The 17,310-nt window shown below is 42.5% G+C and overlaps 1 protein-coding gene across 1 annotated transcript; it reads left to right on the forward strand.

Annotated features, from left to right (window-relative positions):
- The first annotated feature begins 2,861 nt into the window (after window positions 1–2,861).
- On the forward strand, window positions 2,862–16,570 carry LAYN (layilin). Its single transcript, XM_074936699.1, has 7 exons — window positions 2,862–2,943; window positions 7,124–7,421; window positions 10,668–10,825; window positions 11,333–11,371; window positions 11,735–11,818; window positions 13,543–13,645; window positions 15,562–16,570. The coding sequence occupies exons 1-7, from the start codon at window positions 2,862–2,864 to the stop codon at window positions 15,920–15,922; spliced, it is 1,125 nt and encodes a 374-aa protein (XP_074792800.1). The 3' UTR covers window positions 15,923–16,570.
- Window positions 16,571–17,310: the final 740 nt, after the last annotated feature.

A 17,310-nucleotide genomic window follows, 5' to 3' on the forward strand; every position in this document is an offset into this window, starting at 1 on the left:
CTGCTGATGATTGTGAACAGGACAATGCTCAGTGTACATTTCAACAGATAAATGGATAAATTTATTTGAGTGGATAGAAAACCAGTTTTCGCCTCTGCTGATTAGCACCTTGGTACAAACTGTAAGAACATATTTCCAGTAATATATATCCTTCCATAGTAGCAGTGCATACATTTTATGATGATATTCATAACCAATGTGAAACCAGCTTTCCTTTGACACATTACATGACATTTTTTTGGTACACCAGAATCAGGATTTTCTTGTAACCTCCTTATCAGTTGACATTGAGAGATTTGGAGGTCACATTTATCCAAGGGATTTTAATTCTTTGGAGCTTTGCTAGCCAGATTCTAAATGCTATAACTCTTCTGAATTCTGATGGACTTGTAAACTGAATAGGTCTGGCAAATTTCATCAGCACTAAATTCACTTAATGTAAAGGAAAATAAAAGTTTGTTTAAGCAGATGCTGGGTAAGGAGAAGGAGCACGGGGCTAACACTGTCACAAGGACTGCATAATTAGTTAACAGAATTGTCTAACACATTTTTAAAATACTGAAGACTAAGATCTGTTGCAAGACAAATTATATGAGATGTTTAAATATTTGTACTTCATGCTTGTTCAAAAAAAATTTGATCAGGGCTGCATTCCCTAATGGCATTTTTCTGTCAAAATCAGCAGAATTTTAATTATTTCTGCTACAGATGCTGCAGTGTGATCTCTGGTTGTGCATTTGATTTTGGAGGGGCTGATGGTGAATGAGTAGCACAATATCCAGTCACCTGCAGTAATTCAACAAAATGTCTTGTAAACATTGACACTTCCTTCAAGGAAGGCGTGCTGGTAGTTTTAACATTTTTGAACCCATTAAGAAACTCCTTGTATGTACACTCTAGAGCAATTGGAAATTATTTTACCTATAGTATGAAAATATCCAACAGCTGCAATGAAGGTTATTTTTTTATATACTTTCTAGAAGTACAATAATTATTTTGGTCACCTCAATGTTCATGAAACAAACACAATCTTCCAAAACAGGAAGTGTTTTGTGTGTCAAAAAGTGTTTCAAAGAGCAGATGTTCTAATGGAGCTTCAAGGAAGTGAAGCTTTGGCTGGCATGTGTCCGATTTTAGGAGTAGAGCCCAAGCTCCTGGCAACTTATACACTCTGCTTTTCTAGATACTTAGAATAGTTTAAGAGGATTTGAGGTGGTTGGATGCTTATGCTGCCTTAATGACATACCTTGCTTTAAGGATTTTGAAGAATCTTAAAATGGAAAGGATTTAAGGAGTTTTCTTCTAAAAATCCAGGAAATTAATTTTTTTTAAAAATGTGTTAATACAATAATTAAAGCCATAAAATTGCTCATGAGACTATAGGTTCATAAATAGGTGTTTGAATGTTTGCTGGATCAGGGCCTTAAAAACCAAGGGTCAGAACTGCAAAAGAACAGCTCCTAGAAGAGCATTACTTCTGCTTTACACTTCCGGTGTAATTTTATGACATGACATAACTATACAAGATGTGCAAGGCAGCAGAAGTAATGCAGTTGGAACCCTAACTTTTGCATTTCCTGACTACTAGCGATATGGAGTACAAAGCTTGCAAGTTTTACTGAAAGGCCTTTTTAAAAATTAATATTTATTGATTTTTGGATAATTGTTTCATTGAAAAGTTTCTCCAACTGGGCCCAAAAGAATGAGCCTGGGTTTTAATTTTCTTTATTAAAATTTGTGAATTCTCAAATTTTTAAGAAAAACACAACTTTGTGTATCAGTGCCATTCAGGCAATAGTGCTCTTGAGTTTTCCTACATTTTATTCTTTGTAATTCTCTGTCCCTGTCTGCAGCACCTGGAAACCATCTCAGGCGTGGAGAATTTGACCCTCAGCTGAAGAGTCAATGGGCCCGGAAACAGATGCACACCAACTTCCCAATCAGGAAATAACAGACAGTGAGGAAAATGCAGACTCAGCATTTATCCCATTAAAGTCAGTGTTTGAAACAAAATCCCTACATATTTTCTTTTTGTCCCAAAGCAGATGCTTAAAAGTGCCCAGAGAACAGAGTCCTCAACACCTCTGATGGGAGGTTCTGTCCATAGCTTTTAGGGGTTGTGGGCAGAGGGTCTCTCCCTAGTCTGTGCAGCCTGTCAATCTAGCTCCCTGGGGTGAGGGCACATTTCCTCTTGTCCCAGCTCTTTCCGCAGCGATCATGCAAATCCCTGAGTCTGCAGTAGAAAATGTAGCGTTTCGTGTTGGCATGAATGCAGCCTTATCTCCCCTAGAGCAGGGGTGTGAGATTGAAGGGGGGTGGAGGAGGCTGGTGGAGGAGTTGAGTGTAGGGTGTTTGGGGAGAAATGGGGGTGTTTGAGAAGGCTGGGGGGCTCTGTCTTGGAGTTGAGATGAGAGAGCCTGTGGGTTGCACAGAGGAGGTGGGGGGTGTACAGTGTGTGTGTAGAGGACTGAGGGATACAGGGGGCAGGGTTGGAGGATGTGGGGAGGGGGCGTGCTGTGTAGAAGAGGTGGCTGGGAGTCTGGAGGGGGAGTACTGGGCTGAGGGTGGGGGGCCGGGTGGAGGTTGCAGGGGTGTCCGGGGGCGGGGTGTACAGTGTGTTGGGGGGGGTTGTGGGGGGGAAGGGGCGTGCTGTGTAGAGGAGGTTGGGGGGTGTATAGTGGGGGGGGGGCTGCACAGCGAAGCCGAGCTAGCCCTGCCTGCTGGGGCGAGGGGGGGCCCGGCCCTCCCCGCTTGGCCGGTCCGTGGCCGGGGAGGCGGGGCCGGCTCCGCCCCGCTCCCGCCCTCTAGCCCCTCTCGGCTCCGGCGGGAGATGCGGCTCCGGGAGCGCGGCGCCCGCGGCCATGGGACTGGGGCAGGCGCTGGCGGCCGCGGCCGTGTGCGCCGCGGTGCTGGGCTGCGCGGGGGCGTCCCGGCTGCTGAGCGGTGAGTGGGGCCGGCGCGGGGAGCCCCGGGGAAGGGGTACGGGCGGGGGAGGGGTACAGGGGGGAGCCCTGGGGGAGGGATACAGGGGGGAGCCCCGGGGGAGAAATTCAGTGGGGAGGGGCGCAGGGAGCCCCGATCCTGGGGATGTCTCCGCGGAAAGTTAGCCTGTTCCGAGTCTAGGGCGCTGAGCGTGGCCGGGACTCGCTTTCCACCGGCGGCGGTGGCGGGGCTGCGACCCAAGCGTTGTCCGTCGCCCTGCTTGCAGGTCTGGGGCTGAGCGGTCCAGGGCTCTGTGCCCTCGCTGGTGCAACAGCGGCAGGGCTGGGGCGGGGGAGCGCAGCCCCAGCTAGAGCCAGCGATTTCCCAGTTTTCAGCCGAGTGGGAAGGGAAATGCCAGCTCTGCCTGCGGCGACTTTACAGCTAGCGTCCAGAGCGCGGTGTGGTCGCTGCAAGGCTCTCTGCTCCGGAGGTACAGCCGGCCTGGGTCTGGGACTAGACCAGACAGGGATTCCCACCCCGGGCACTGTCAGGTGTCAGTGATTCTCCGCAGTTATTAGGCTGTTTCCTCCTCCAGTCTCCTGGGTATCCCCCTCTATCCCCGGGGGGTTTTAAATGCAGCAGACTCACTCTTGCGGGTGATTCCCGGGTTATATTTGTCATCCCCAGATGAATTTTCAGAAGACAGGGGATTTTCTCATTTCCATCTTGCAAAATCCCTTTTGGGGATAGAACATAAGGACAGATAATACTTAATCCTGCCATGAGTGCAGGGGACTGGACTAGATGACTTCTCAAAGTCCCTTCCAGTCCTATGATTCTATGACCGGAAGGTGGATAATTTTCAGACTTTCCAGAATGTGTAAGCAATGAAAATAGCATGTCATCTTTTCCTTTTTTGGGCTCTACCCTGTCTATTTTTGTGCAACGGGATGGGGCCTAGTAAATTTTTGGTCTTTATTCATACATGTCTATATTGCATTATACGTGTACAGAAATTGCCATACTAGATCAGAGCAGATGTTTCAGAGAAAGTGAAAGAAACCCCACAGTGTATGGGTATAGAATGACCTGTCCATGGGGAAGTTTCTGCCTGTCCCCCATAAGTAGTACATATGACCCAAAACATCAAAGTTGGTATCCCATATAAAATATTTGTTTATCCATGTAATGTAAAAGTTGTCAATATGCATATAAATATTTAATCCTTTTTTAATCCCGCTACACTCTTGGTTTCAATAATATCTTGTGGCAGTGAGTTCCAGAGATCAGTTATGAGTTGTGTGGGGAAAAAGTATTTCCTTTCATCAGTATTACATTTGTTGCACTTAAGTGTAATAACTTTGTCCTTGTATTATGAGTTGGTAAATCAGTACGGCTGATTTACTTTCTCTGTACCATTCATTGTTTTACATACCTCTTTGCATGAAGGATAGGCATTTTGAGGGGGTCAAAAACCTGGTTAGTGGTTCTATAAAATAATAACTGGGGAATACATATTTATCAGATTTTAAAGATGGGGGAGCACATTACATAATATGATTGGCTTGGTGGAAGTTTGATTATGATGGGGCAATGTATATCTTGAGTCATTATTTTGGGGAGTTAATAAGTGATATTTCGTTGCCAAAGGCCTTACGCTCAGCTCCACAGTGTTTCTCTGTCTGCCTCTCCGCAATGGGAAAACTTTTGAACTCCACATCTGCTCAATTCCAAAATTTCAGGAAATATTCTAGGCATCAGTGGTCAGAATCCTGTTGTTTCGGGGAAAATCTGAAAGCCAAAAGGGGGAAAATCAGGGTACATAAAGTCCTGGCCAGCTACTCCGCACAGCCGCAAGCACCACTGCAATTATCTATAAAACTAAGAACTGGTTGATGGCACTAATTATCGCTGTGCAGCATAACAATACTCCATCTCATCTCTGCCCATCTTCCCAACAGCTTAATATGGTGACAGCCTGAATGACTTCTTTCAGAGAGAGAATAATTGGTGGTGGGGAATGAGGAATTGCAGACAGTGTCTGGCATGGGGGGAGAATGGGAGACCCTGGAACACTGGATGGAGGGATGAGGGGTCACACATGATCCTGGGTGGGGGGAGATTGGGAGACCTTGGTTTGGGGGGAAGAGGGAATGGAGGGATGTAGACAGCACCTTCTATGAGGGGAGAATGGGGGACCCTGGATACACAGAACCTCTGGGGTGGGGAATTGATGGAACCCCATGGGGTGGGGGGGGAAGGCATCGAGGAAGTGGGAATGGGGGTGCACACAGTCTCTGTCTGGCAAGGAGGAGAGTGGGGGTCTTGCAGAGAGTCCCTGAAAAAGAGGGTGGCACACAGGGAGCTTGTGAGGGGAAATGAAGGAAATGCTGCAGGAATCCCTGATATGTGTAGTGAGCTCAGTGTACGCAAGCTGTGAGATGTGTGATCTCCTCCCGTATGCTGGCCTGGAAATGGGGCAGAACACAGCTGTGGAGTGGAGTCTGGACTAGTGGTAGCCCCATTACCTGCATGCTTTGGCCCTGTGCCTATTGAAGTCAGTAGGCTTTGGACCAGAACCTTTGTGTGTTGTGAAAAGGTGGGGAATTTTTATCACCTTCATAAGTAAGTTTTTTTTTTTTTTTTTGGCGGGGGACAGGAAAATGGAGTTTCATTCTACATTGGCTAGAATTATGCATACAATTGTTCTCTGTTGCCTAATCAATCACATACCCTACAGTGATATCACTGTTTGGACAGCCTGCAGTGGCGCCTGGAAAGTGAGCAAATACATTACATTTTTCCTTAGCTAAAAGAAAAGGCAAGTTTTGTTGATAAGTCACAGATGTTCTGCCGGTTCGTAAAAATACTTGCTTGGAATATCAAAAAGGAACCTTGTAGTTTGTAACTGAAGCTCTCCCTCTGCAGCTTCTGCAGATCCTCTTTGTGTTTACCACACTCCACAGCAACGGACCCTGGTCCTCGGGGCCGGTAGAGTATCGCTTCTTTTTCACCAGCGCTGCCTGTCCGTAAAACTATTAACAGAAAATACAGGGTTTACCTAAAGATACATTTTAAGTGTTGCTTTTACTGCATCCCTTGTTTTAATTTCTTTGACAAATTTTAGCAATCACTGTAATTCCAAATATGCAAGTGAGTGGATTTAAATCTCCAAAACAGAATAGATTTAAATTCCTGTTGCATCGGTGGCCTTGAAAAAAGGTGTAGAAACACAAAATGGCAAGCATACACCACTCTCACTTTTTTTAGTAGCATTGATTTACCATGCAGAAGTTTGTAACATTCTGTCCTTAAATCATACTTATTTATGAATACATAATAGCTGCTAAATGTTGTTTTTCTTCTGTAGATTCACAAGTTGCTCAACTAAATGTATGTTGCATATTAGTTCTTACATGATAAATATTTATTTTCAAAGCTATTTGTTTCAACAATTTAAATATTGGGAATGTTAGGTTATAAAACATTCCAGTCTGTATTTTTTATAGTAAGTGTGTCTATTCTGTTTGATCTTCACTTTCTTTGTTTTATGGTCAAAATAAGCCAGGCGGTTAGGAGAGAGCTTGGCTCATGACTGAAAACAGTCATTGTTTACTTCTTTAGAAGTCTGGAACATTATGCTCTGGAAAGCATATCCTGACTAACTGCAGTGAGTTCCATGAAGCTATTATGCACCTCCCAAGTGGTAAATAATTTTTTTTTTCTGGAGCTGTAAGCACATCTCTGGATCTGAGTGAGTTTCTAGCCAGTTAATTTTTACAAAAGAGCATGCTTGAATCCTAGTGCAGCATCTCTCTCTCTTACAATGTTGGACATATCCGTTGGTTCTCTGGCACAACATTCTAGTGTGGGAATCTTCTCCCCCTCTGCAAGGAATTGTTGAGGTTTCTTCGTTGCAGAGAACTCTTGGTGGGGCTGTTGGTCCCAGGAACTGAGAAAACAGTGCTGCAGAGGTCAGTCTGAACTGGTGTATGCAATAAGAAAAGGTTGACAGTGCTCAATAATTCCTCAGTCATATAAAAGTTAGTATTTATTTCTTTTACCTATTTGGAGTTGTTTATGTAAACTGCCACACAATGCAAAATTCAACAAATATTAATGGTATTTGATTACTCTTTGTACTAATCATCAGCAGCTAATGCATGCAGTCTCTGTAATGGGCTTATTTCCATTTCTGCAGGGCAGACAGTTTGCCGGGGTGGAACTCAGCGACCGTGCTACAAAATCATTTACTTTCATGATGCTTTGCGCAGGATCAGCTTTGAAGAAGCACAGCAGACATGCAGAAGAGATGGTGGGCATTTAGTCAGTATTGAATCAGAATCAGAACAGAGACTGATTGAAAAATTGATTGAGAGTCTCTTGGCTTCTGATGGAGATTTTTGGATAGGACTTAGAAGAAAAGAGGAAGACGTGGATAATAGCACAGAATGTCAGGGCCTGTACTCATGGTCTGATGGCAGTACATCCACATTTCGGTAGGTACCTGAAGATCAAAATGTTAGAAATCTATTGTCTTAAAGTCCTGGCTAAAGTGTATATAATACGGGGTAAACTGATGTTTTGAAATGAAATTCCCTAAACTTCAGGACTCCTTTTTTCCTCCTCAGTGATAGGACTTACTCTCGTTGACTGCAGCAAGAATAACTCTTATCCTTTTGAGGTAGGGTAGAACTTGAGAATTGCATTGAGTTTATCTTAAACAGAGGTAGTGAGAATCTTTGCACTACCTGATAGATCTCTTGTCTCATGGCAAGTGGAACCATAATGCTCACTGTAATTATTCCCTTATAAGATAGTGGAGAGGAGACTTCCAAGTAGTATGAGTTTTGCAGGAGATGGTTTTGATACGTTAACGTCTTCCAAACATAATTGAACCAAAAATGTGTGTAGCCGCAAGTCTTGCTTAGTCCTCTTTTGATTCTGATCTTAAGTCACAGTTTTCTAGGTGAACAGCATATAATCTTAAATGAGAACTCATCCTTATGGAGTTTGTGTTTGCCTGAGGTAGAAATAGAGTAACATATACTCCAAATGCTGACCGATTACTGAAAGTCTTCGCAACAAGATGCCAACACTACAGTGAATTTGCTGGTTCTAGTTTTGCCAAGGGTGCAGTTCCTATTGAACCTTTAATTAAAGTTATTAAAAAAAAAATCAAAGCGCGGATGCCATTCACTAATTATCCTGCACATTTTGCAACATTTACTGTGATTGAACCCATCTATTTCATTAAATAGCCCAAGTGTAATTAAATATTTTATGACAACACTTAAATATATATGGCAATGTCTTAATTTGAGCTCTTCTTACTAAGAGTTATGCACTGAAATAATCTGTTTTGGTAAGAGCTATGCTTTGGAAGCCAAAGAAAGAAATAGGTACTGCTCTTCCTTCCCTACTTCTTATGATGAGTTTGTTTACAGAGTGGAGGAAAAGCAGATGTCGATCTTTTCCAGCAAGCAGAGAGGAGTGCATTGTATAACTCCTTTGCGATGGAAGAAGTGAGGTGAATAATGGAGAAAGATACTCACAATTTAGGTAACACTGAAGCCAGATGGCAGGAAAATCAACCATTACATGCAAACACTTGTGAGGAACTAGATTTCAGAGTAGCAGCCATGTTAGTCTGTATTCGCAAAAGGTAAAGGAGGCTTGTGGCACCTTAGAGACTAACCAAAACTAATCACGAAAGCTTATGCTCAAATAAATTGGTTAGTCTCTAAGGTGCCACAAGTACTCCTTTTCTTTTTGTGAGGAACTACTGGCCAAGAGACAACATATAGGTCATAAGGTCTGGGCAGTGTTTGGGGGAGCTACTAAAAGGGAAGATTCTGTGCCTTCTGATCTGAATTTAGACCCCCAAAATAAAAATATGTATCAGCACTTAGCATTAGGAAAATGCACTTTGAAATGTAGTATATTAAATACTTTGAGGAGTAGGTTATCTGATGTGCTTATTTATTCTACCTGTTACGGACGTGCTGGGAAAAATATTAGTTGCTCATGAAGTCGGAAAGTGTCTTCTGGCGTAATGGAAAACTTGCTTAATATGACATTTCCTTCCTCCGGAATTATCCAAGATGAGCTGGTGACCTCTGCCCCATTGTTTGAGGTTTTGCTCCCCCCCCCCACATCACAATGGCACAATTTAAAAGTGAAGTCTGAACCTCATTTCTGGATCTCTCAGTTTGGCATGCGTCCTCAACACTGCGGGAAGGGAAAGCAAAATCAGGATTTAAGATCACACTCTTTGTGACTCTATGCAAATAGGTAGCTTAGATAAGAACCTATAACAAATCTCCAAGAAATGGTTCTCTCTTTATGTTCTAAGGACAGTTAGGGTCGTGGAACACTAATAAGATGCTCAGCCATAAGTAAGGCTGGATGAGATGCATCTGCTTTTAGTGCTGTTTGCTAGGACACTTTAGTCCAATAGCATAATATTTTTCCCTGTGGTCCAAATACTGAGAATGTTGGTTATGGAGGTATAGGGCCAAATTCTGTGCTGTTACAAATGGGCATAGCTCAGTTGACTTCCATTGAGGGAAGCATGCCAATTTGTACCAAAGGATCTGGCCAAAATTGCTCATGAGTAATACTAAAAGAGGAAAAAAATACATCCCACGTAAATTTACCATTTTTATTGGATCTGAGCTGTTTTCTTTGTAAAGAGACTCACAGTTCAAAGAGCAAAATAGCATGCAGTATAAATGTATGTTGAAAGAATGTCTTGTAATGATCACAAGATTGGTTGGACATTTATCTGATAGTTTCCCTTTTGAAATATTCTGGTATAGCTAGAATTATTTATATTCTAAGGGCCAGATTTCTAGACTCAGACCTAATTGGGAGTGGTTGGGTGCTCGCTCTCTTAGAAATCAGGCCTTGTAAGCTTAAAATTAATAATCGTCTGAGTCCTAAAATGTCTGTACAGTAATTGATATATGACAGAGTGCTAAAGAGTAAGAGAATATTTCCTATATTCTTCTTAGAAAGGTCCGTGCATTTTCTAGTGGTAGTGTTTTGCTATTACTGGAAAAAACATCACCTGTAAGATAGCTCCTTTTGTTTTTAGTACACTTCTGCCAAGAGCAAAGCAGATTCCCTTTAAGCATCTTTCATTATCTTATAAAATGGATAAATGGTTGTAGGCAATGGAGTTTGAGACCAGAGTACATAGGTCATTTTCACCTTGAAAATATGTAAAGTAAGTCAGAGTTCATGAAGAGATGAAGAGGGTGAAGTGCTCAACCCTCATTGAAATCCAGTGGGAATTGGGTACCTAACTTCCTTAAGCTCCTTTGACAGCCCCGATATGAAATCCCTTATCTTCCAGTCCTGTGAGTCTTTCAAATAGGAAATGCTGTTTGTAATGTGCACAAAAGACTTAGAAACTGGGTTGAGATCAAACTTCTTTTCATTTTGTTCTAAATGGGATTCAGACCTTTTTTTTTTTTTTTTTACTACTTACATTTATTGTCAAGAGTTTCTCCATGAGCCCCCATCTTGTGAAAATCTAAAAAAACAAAAATGTGAAAATAAACTCCTGATAACTGAATTAGTGGGAGCACTTTGTGCGTCCAGCTGAGAGAGGGTTCAAGTTGAATCATGTTCAGCGTTAGTTCTGCTGTCACTGACGTCTGGAATCCTGTGCAATATTTCAAGTCTGAGCTTCTGCAATATCAGGGGAAATGCATTGCCTGATGTGTTTATTTTTCTAGGAATTGGTATACAGATGAGCCTTCCTGCGGGAGTGAGATCTGTGTTGTGATGTACCACCAGCCCTCTGCCCCGGCAGGTGTCGGGGGTTCCTATATGTTTCAGTGGAATGATGACAGATGCAACATGAAAAATAACTTCATTTGCAAATATTCTCTTGGTAATGAGTTACTCTGTATCACGTAAAAATGATTGTACTCTAATCCACAGGGGGGGGTGTATTACTGGTCAGATGTCACACGTCTGGCTGGTTAGAGGCAAACAATGTATCATCTGTGCTTGGGAACAACTGGTAGAAAGCAGACATGCATTTAAATGGATAAGAGTCCTGTGGACAGACGGGACACTTCCCAGATCCTCAAAGGTATTTAGGCTCCTAATTTCCACTGAAAACAATGGAAGTTAGGAACCTCATACCTTAGAGGATCTGGGCTGCTGGACTGAATGTCCCTGACTAGGTACTTTGTGAAATGTATGAATCAACTGGCTTGGAAGCTCTCCTTTTTTAAAGGTCTTTTTAAAAAGTTCAGAATCTGAAATGGGTACTAAAGGGGAGAGGGAGGATGCTGTTGTGAGGGCCAGCGCCAGCTTCTTTCACTATATTTATTTGACATAGTTACCCAAGTCAAATGCATAAGGAAATTTAGTATGTGCTTCTTCCTTTTAGAAAAACCAACTGTTGCCTCAGAAGAGAACTCCCAAGTGGGTGAGTTACAGAAAAATGTTTGATTTGCTGACATGGTAATTTTTGGTAAAAATATTCTCAGAGGCTCTTTACATTTACCTGCAGTAATTAAAATTGACCAAAGAAGTTGGCCCTCAGTTAGCATTCCCTTCTATTTATCTCAAACCCAAGGTCCAGCAACCACGTCTGACATGGTGTTGCTGCCCAATCTGGAGGCCACCACCATGCCACAGAGCTCTGAGCAAAAGAGAATGAGATCAAAACACACCGTGTGCCTGGCAATGTCCTAAATCCCTTATCTTTGTCTCATTTTTAATTACTCTCCGGAGTTTATTCAGTGTTTAACCAGTATCTGCAATATTAACAAATCACTTTTCCCCCCAGATGTTGTAACAGGGTCCTTGAAGCCAGTGTTCCCAGAAGAACGCATTAAGGAAGATGCCAGTGAAACCCTTAAAGAAACCAAAGGTACACAGCACTTACAACAGCTAGCCATTACCCTCTGCAGCTATGCACACCTGCTGCTTCTGCTGGCCTCAGTGTGGGTGCAGGTGCTCAGCACCTCTGAATATTGAGCCTCTTATGGTATGCCTATACAGCAAAAGCATACACAAACTAGCCTGCTTGAGCTAGCTCGAATCCAACTAGCGTGGGTAACAGCAGCAGTGCAGACAGTACTGAGTGAGTTTCAACAGAGGTAATACAAGCCCCTCATGGACCCTGGGTACATACTTGGCACTGAAGCCCCTGCTGCGCTGTGTTCACTGCTGTTGTTACTTGATCTGGTAGGCACAGCTCTTGCTGTGTAGACAAATCCTGTTCTTGGTGTCTGTATATGAATTTAGAAGCTTAAATATAGTGTGATAAACTCAGGACAGACAGCTGCAAGGGCGGGGTAGAAAACAGTCCCAGAAGGGTAAAAGGCGCGCCACCCTATCAACTGAGGAGGGGTGACTACAGGTCAATCAGGTTCAGCTGAGAAGGGGTTACCAGAGGTCAGTTAGGATCAGCTGAGAAGGGGTTACCTGAGTGCAATTAGGATCAGCTGATTCCAACTAAGGGCTGCATGAGACCTTGAGGAAGTCAAGCTGCCAGTGGGTGAGTAGCAGCAAGACAGTAAGCTTCACCAGGAGGGGAGGCTACATTCCCTCCCCTAGGGGAGAAAAACAAGCCTAAAAGACTGGCTGAGAGAAAGGAGTGGACTGCCCCTGTGCAGCCAAGGGAGACTGTTTTACCCCAAGCCCATCTCGCCAAGGCTAAAAACAGCTGAGGCCGGTGAGACTGAGAAGGTGCCTTGCCCCAGTAGGTAATGTTTAATAGTTTTGCTCTGAATCTTTACAACTACAAAACTAAATTGGTTGTTTTGGCTGTTAAGTGATTTAGCTGTACCAGCTAGTCAGATGTGAAAACACTGTTTTGAATTAACAGCCTTGCATTTCAATGATGCACATTTGAAATGTCGAAGATATTAAATTGTTGTTACCACACTGACTTCTTTCCTTGCATAGATAAAGGGACTTGCATAGTCCCCATGCCTTTATCTGTGTGAGGAAAGAAATCAAATGAAGATAGGGAGGAGGAAATGTACCACTCAGTCATTAAATAATTCCCACTCCAGAATTCTTATGATGGCTGTTTATAAGCCTTTCAAAAGACAACACATCTCATTAGCTTATTCCATTATTACATTCACATGAATAGATTGAGAAAATGTCAAATAAATGTTAGGAAAGTAACATTTTTTTGTTTAGATCCTGCCATTTCTCTTATATTTTGTCAGACAGATCCTACCGAAATGCAGGTTATCCCACATCCTCATCCTGAGGAATTTATTGTACTGGCCATGATTGGAGATTGGTCCTTCTAGTCCAGTATCCACTAGTTTGATCCAGTCGGGGAATTCCTATATTCCACCATCCATGGAGGATGGGAAAATTAGGGTTACTATATAGAGATCCCCAAACTAGGAGACTCAAGAGCACAGTTTGGTCTGATCTGCTGAGCTAGAGGATTATTCTGTACTTGAAGTATTGGCACTGAGAGTGGGGTAGCTGCTAATACATTACAAATAAGGCTGAAGAAAACCTTTTTTATTATTATTTGGCAGTACTACCTTTCACAGGAATAATTTGTGCATGCAAAATAAATTTTTAAATGGATAAAAGTTGGAATTTCATATTTTTCTCCCCCAGAACCTGTTTTGAGTCTTGCCTACATCTTAATTCCCAGCATCCCTCTGCTCCTTCTCCTGATGGTCGTTACAGCCATCTTCTGTTTTTGGCTTTTTGCAAAGAGGCAAGTGGCATGATTGTGCAAAGAGTGAACCTTTGTATCTCATCACACTGAAGAATCCTTTAGCTCCAGGGTTAATTAGTTTCAGAATTTTTAACTGAACCCCATAAAATGCACTAGAGAGAATTGGAGTATATATGTCCTGTCTAGTACATTCCTAAAGAGCAGTATATGCATGTTGAAGTGACAGACTTTGCGTAGAGTAAGTTTTTTTTAATAAACCATGTTATGCTATTTTATTAATTGTGATCAAAATCATACAGTAATTGTGGAATAGCATAAAATAAGGTGATTGATTTGAAGTGTTAGATTTATTAAAAGGGAAAAGAAGATTTAATGCAAAACTGACAGATTGGGAACTCCCCTCCAAAAGTACCAAATAGTGCTGGGTCAAATTTTCTAATGTTTTGTCCTTCTAACCTTTTGTTTTCCCAGCTCTCCTCCTCACTTTCCCATACATGCAGACAATCTAACTCTACCATGAGCATAGCTTACCTTTAAATCATGATTAGGATTGTGTTTAAATTAAAACATTTTTAGAAACTAGATTGAGGACTCCAAAAAAGACTCCCACTGTTTTCTCAGCTGCATCCTTGAATGAGATGACAACAGCTACTCTAGTATTGAAGTAATAACTGGTGACACAAGAGGCCTAATGTATCAAAAAGTATAATTTTTACTGTAATTGTATTGACTCAGCCCCTGTCCTCGAAGAGTTGATGCCAAGCTATTGTTTGATTAGAAACAGGGGTATCTAGTTCACTAGTTTGAATGTAGGGCCAAGTTGGTAGTGAATGAAAGTTACCATCTGAGTGTCTGTTGGCGTATGTAAAATGCCATGTTCCTAATGCACAGGTGAGCTCACATGACCAAAAACAGTGTAATTAGTACTCATGTTGGCACTTTCAGCAGATGCTAAGGAGTGAATGAACCAAACTTCCTTTTTAGCCCCAGAGATGATCCCTGCAAGTCAGGGAGGATGGAAGTTGTCAAGATGCAAGTGCGGGCAAAACATGCACTAGCACTGCCAAGGGTGCCGCTGGAACTCTGACATTTGACCAGCAATCAAGTCAATTCACCAAAAAAGACCCTGTTTCAAATATCTGTCTACTGACACAGTGAAAAGATATTGGCTTTGGAGTAAAAGCAGAAGGGAGGAGGAGAAGGAGAGTGCTTGCCAAACACTAACTGGGAGATTGTTTTAAGTGTAAGGGCGGCATGATAGAAGTAGCAAAGTTGGGAGTGGGAAAGGGAGACAGAGGCGGGAGCAGTAGTTTGTTTGTATAGCTCCTATTATTCATGGCTCTTAAATGGCTCTATAAACATGAATGAAGCCGCTGTTATACAAGTGTGAGATCATTTAAACGCTCTGGAGGAGGAGTACGTGGCATTCAGGCTCATTGCCAGGTCAGACCACTCGAGACTTCCTACATGTTCTCTGTTTGTTTGTTTGGAGGAATGAGAAGACGAATAATTACAGTGCAAACACTTCAGCACCCTGGCCAGCACCCAGCTGCTATAATACCTATAGGCACCAGATGGGCTAATGTGGGCCGCAGTCCTCCTGCCTGTTGGTCGGACAGGTGTGGATCCAGAATAGGATGCCATTTTATGAGGGCTGCAAGCTGATTCCCCAGAGATCTCATTCTCTGTTGCTCCCCTAATTTGAAGTCAGGATTAGTATATCGCACAAGCGTAGTACAATAGTGAAATGGTATGGCATGACAACACCAGTAATGTTGCATTCATGTGTCCAACTACAAATAATAATTAAAGTACATGTTTCTGAATCTAGGCTATTAATGGCCATTTTCCAAAAATGCTGTCATTAGGCTTCTTGTTAAGAGAGATGCAATGTCGGACTGTGCTTATGAAAAAGAACACACAAGGAATTCAGTATCTCCTCTTCCTCACTTAAGGAAACGAGAGCACATGGAGGCGAGTCCAAAGGAGCAAGATGCCTGGATCTCCCCCCACAGGAGGAACAGTCCCAATTTGGAGATTTACAATGTAATTAAAAAACAAATGGAGGCAGATCTGGCTGGGACCAGGCCAGATATTAAGAATTCTTCCTTCCGCACCCCTTCCGGAGACCACACGTCTGACAACTTCTCCGGAGATTACGACAACGTGGCTGTGAATACTTCAGAGAGCGGTTTTGTGACATTAGCTAGTCCTGAAAGTGGCTTTGTGACCAATGAGATCTATGAGCTGTGCAGTGATCAGATGGGACAAAGCAAGGAGTCGGCCTGGGTGGAAAACGAAATATATGGATATTAAGGAAACTGGAAACACCTGGATGTGGGTGATGCAGCAGATAAAAACACGAGTAGTCCGCCACACACCATATTTAACAGTGAACACAAAAATAGTGTGTGGCAGTGCATAGTGGTTTCAGATTGCCTCTGTGCTCATTTTTTTTTTTTAAGGCTATGTTGTTTTAAACAGTTGAACGCAACAGAATGTATTTAACTTGCCTTGCTTCAAACCCCTGTTCAATACTGAGAATGATCTTTCTTGGTCTTGGTTCTTTTTTTTCTGTTGGAACTACAATATTTCCTGAGCTACAGACATGAAAATATTTCTACATCTTTGCAACTAAAAATCAGTCCAAATTCCAAATTCTTTCATTTTTGTTAACTGACCTCATCCACATGGATGTTTTTAAGTTGTAAGCCGGCCATCCTTGCTTTCTCCTAACTGCACCGGAGAATGGTGGCAGGTTGGTCATTTGTTTCCATCTCAAACCATGTTTTAGTTACATGGATTCCCTCACCATCTGGTTTGTAATGTTGCCATTCAGGCACTTCATTAGGGACTGGCAGTGTAGCCCATGTGCCTTTCCCTCCTTCTTAGTCCCGCTAGCCATGCAGGGTGTCTCAGAGACTGCCCTTAAATGATCTCATTCATTTAATTTTTTTTTTTTTTAAGAACCAGATAGCCAAAGATTTCAAAAATCTCAGCAGATGTGTTGGTGTTGTATGGCGGATAATTTTGCCTCACTTATCCTCCAGGCAACAGAATGGCAAAGCAGTGACACAAGCAGCACCTTCTCAGTGTTGTGTAGGGGAGAAATGGCCGTTGCAAAGTGTTGAGAAATGGCCTCAGAAGTTGCTGCAATCTGATGGGCTTCTGTGTTGGTTTTGCTATCCAGAGTTATGCTAATTTGCCCTCAGTGGCAAGTTAAACACTGGTTACTTTATTATAGAGTAAATAGCCTGTTACTGACGGACGTAGATTTTTTTTTTTCCCCCTCTCATGCTCGTGAGCTGTACTGGATGCTATGAAGATTGATACAGTGGCTCCTCTGACTGCAGACTGATTACATGTTGCTAATCTCAGCATGGATGAGATTACTAAAGAAGGTGAGGATTAAAAATGTAATTTTGACGTGTCAAGTAACATATCGCTATCATCAGTTACAATAAAAGCTCTGTTGACTCATTGCCACAGGGACATCAGCTACCCCAACGCCAGGGGAGACGTAATGTCCGGATAGGGTAGTGCATAGAACATGGATTTCCCTCTCAAATGAGAGGGACTGATGTCAGTCTGCTTTTTTTAAACTTTGTTTTTGAGAAGCTCTTCACGAAACCATATTGGATGCTGCTTGTCTCCCTGCATTTTCTGAAGGGGGTTGGAAGAATTGTGGCTTCTGTGCCTTAATT

This window comes from Natator depressus, chromosome 22 (assembly GCF_965152275.1).
Source record: "Natator depressus isolate rNatDep1 chromosome 22, rNatDep2.hap1, whole genome shotgun sequence".
NCBI classification, from domain to species: Eukaryota; Metazoa; Chordata; order Testudines; family Cheloniidae; genus Natator; species Natator depressus.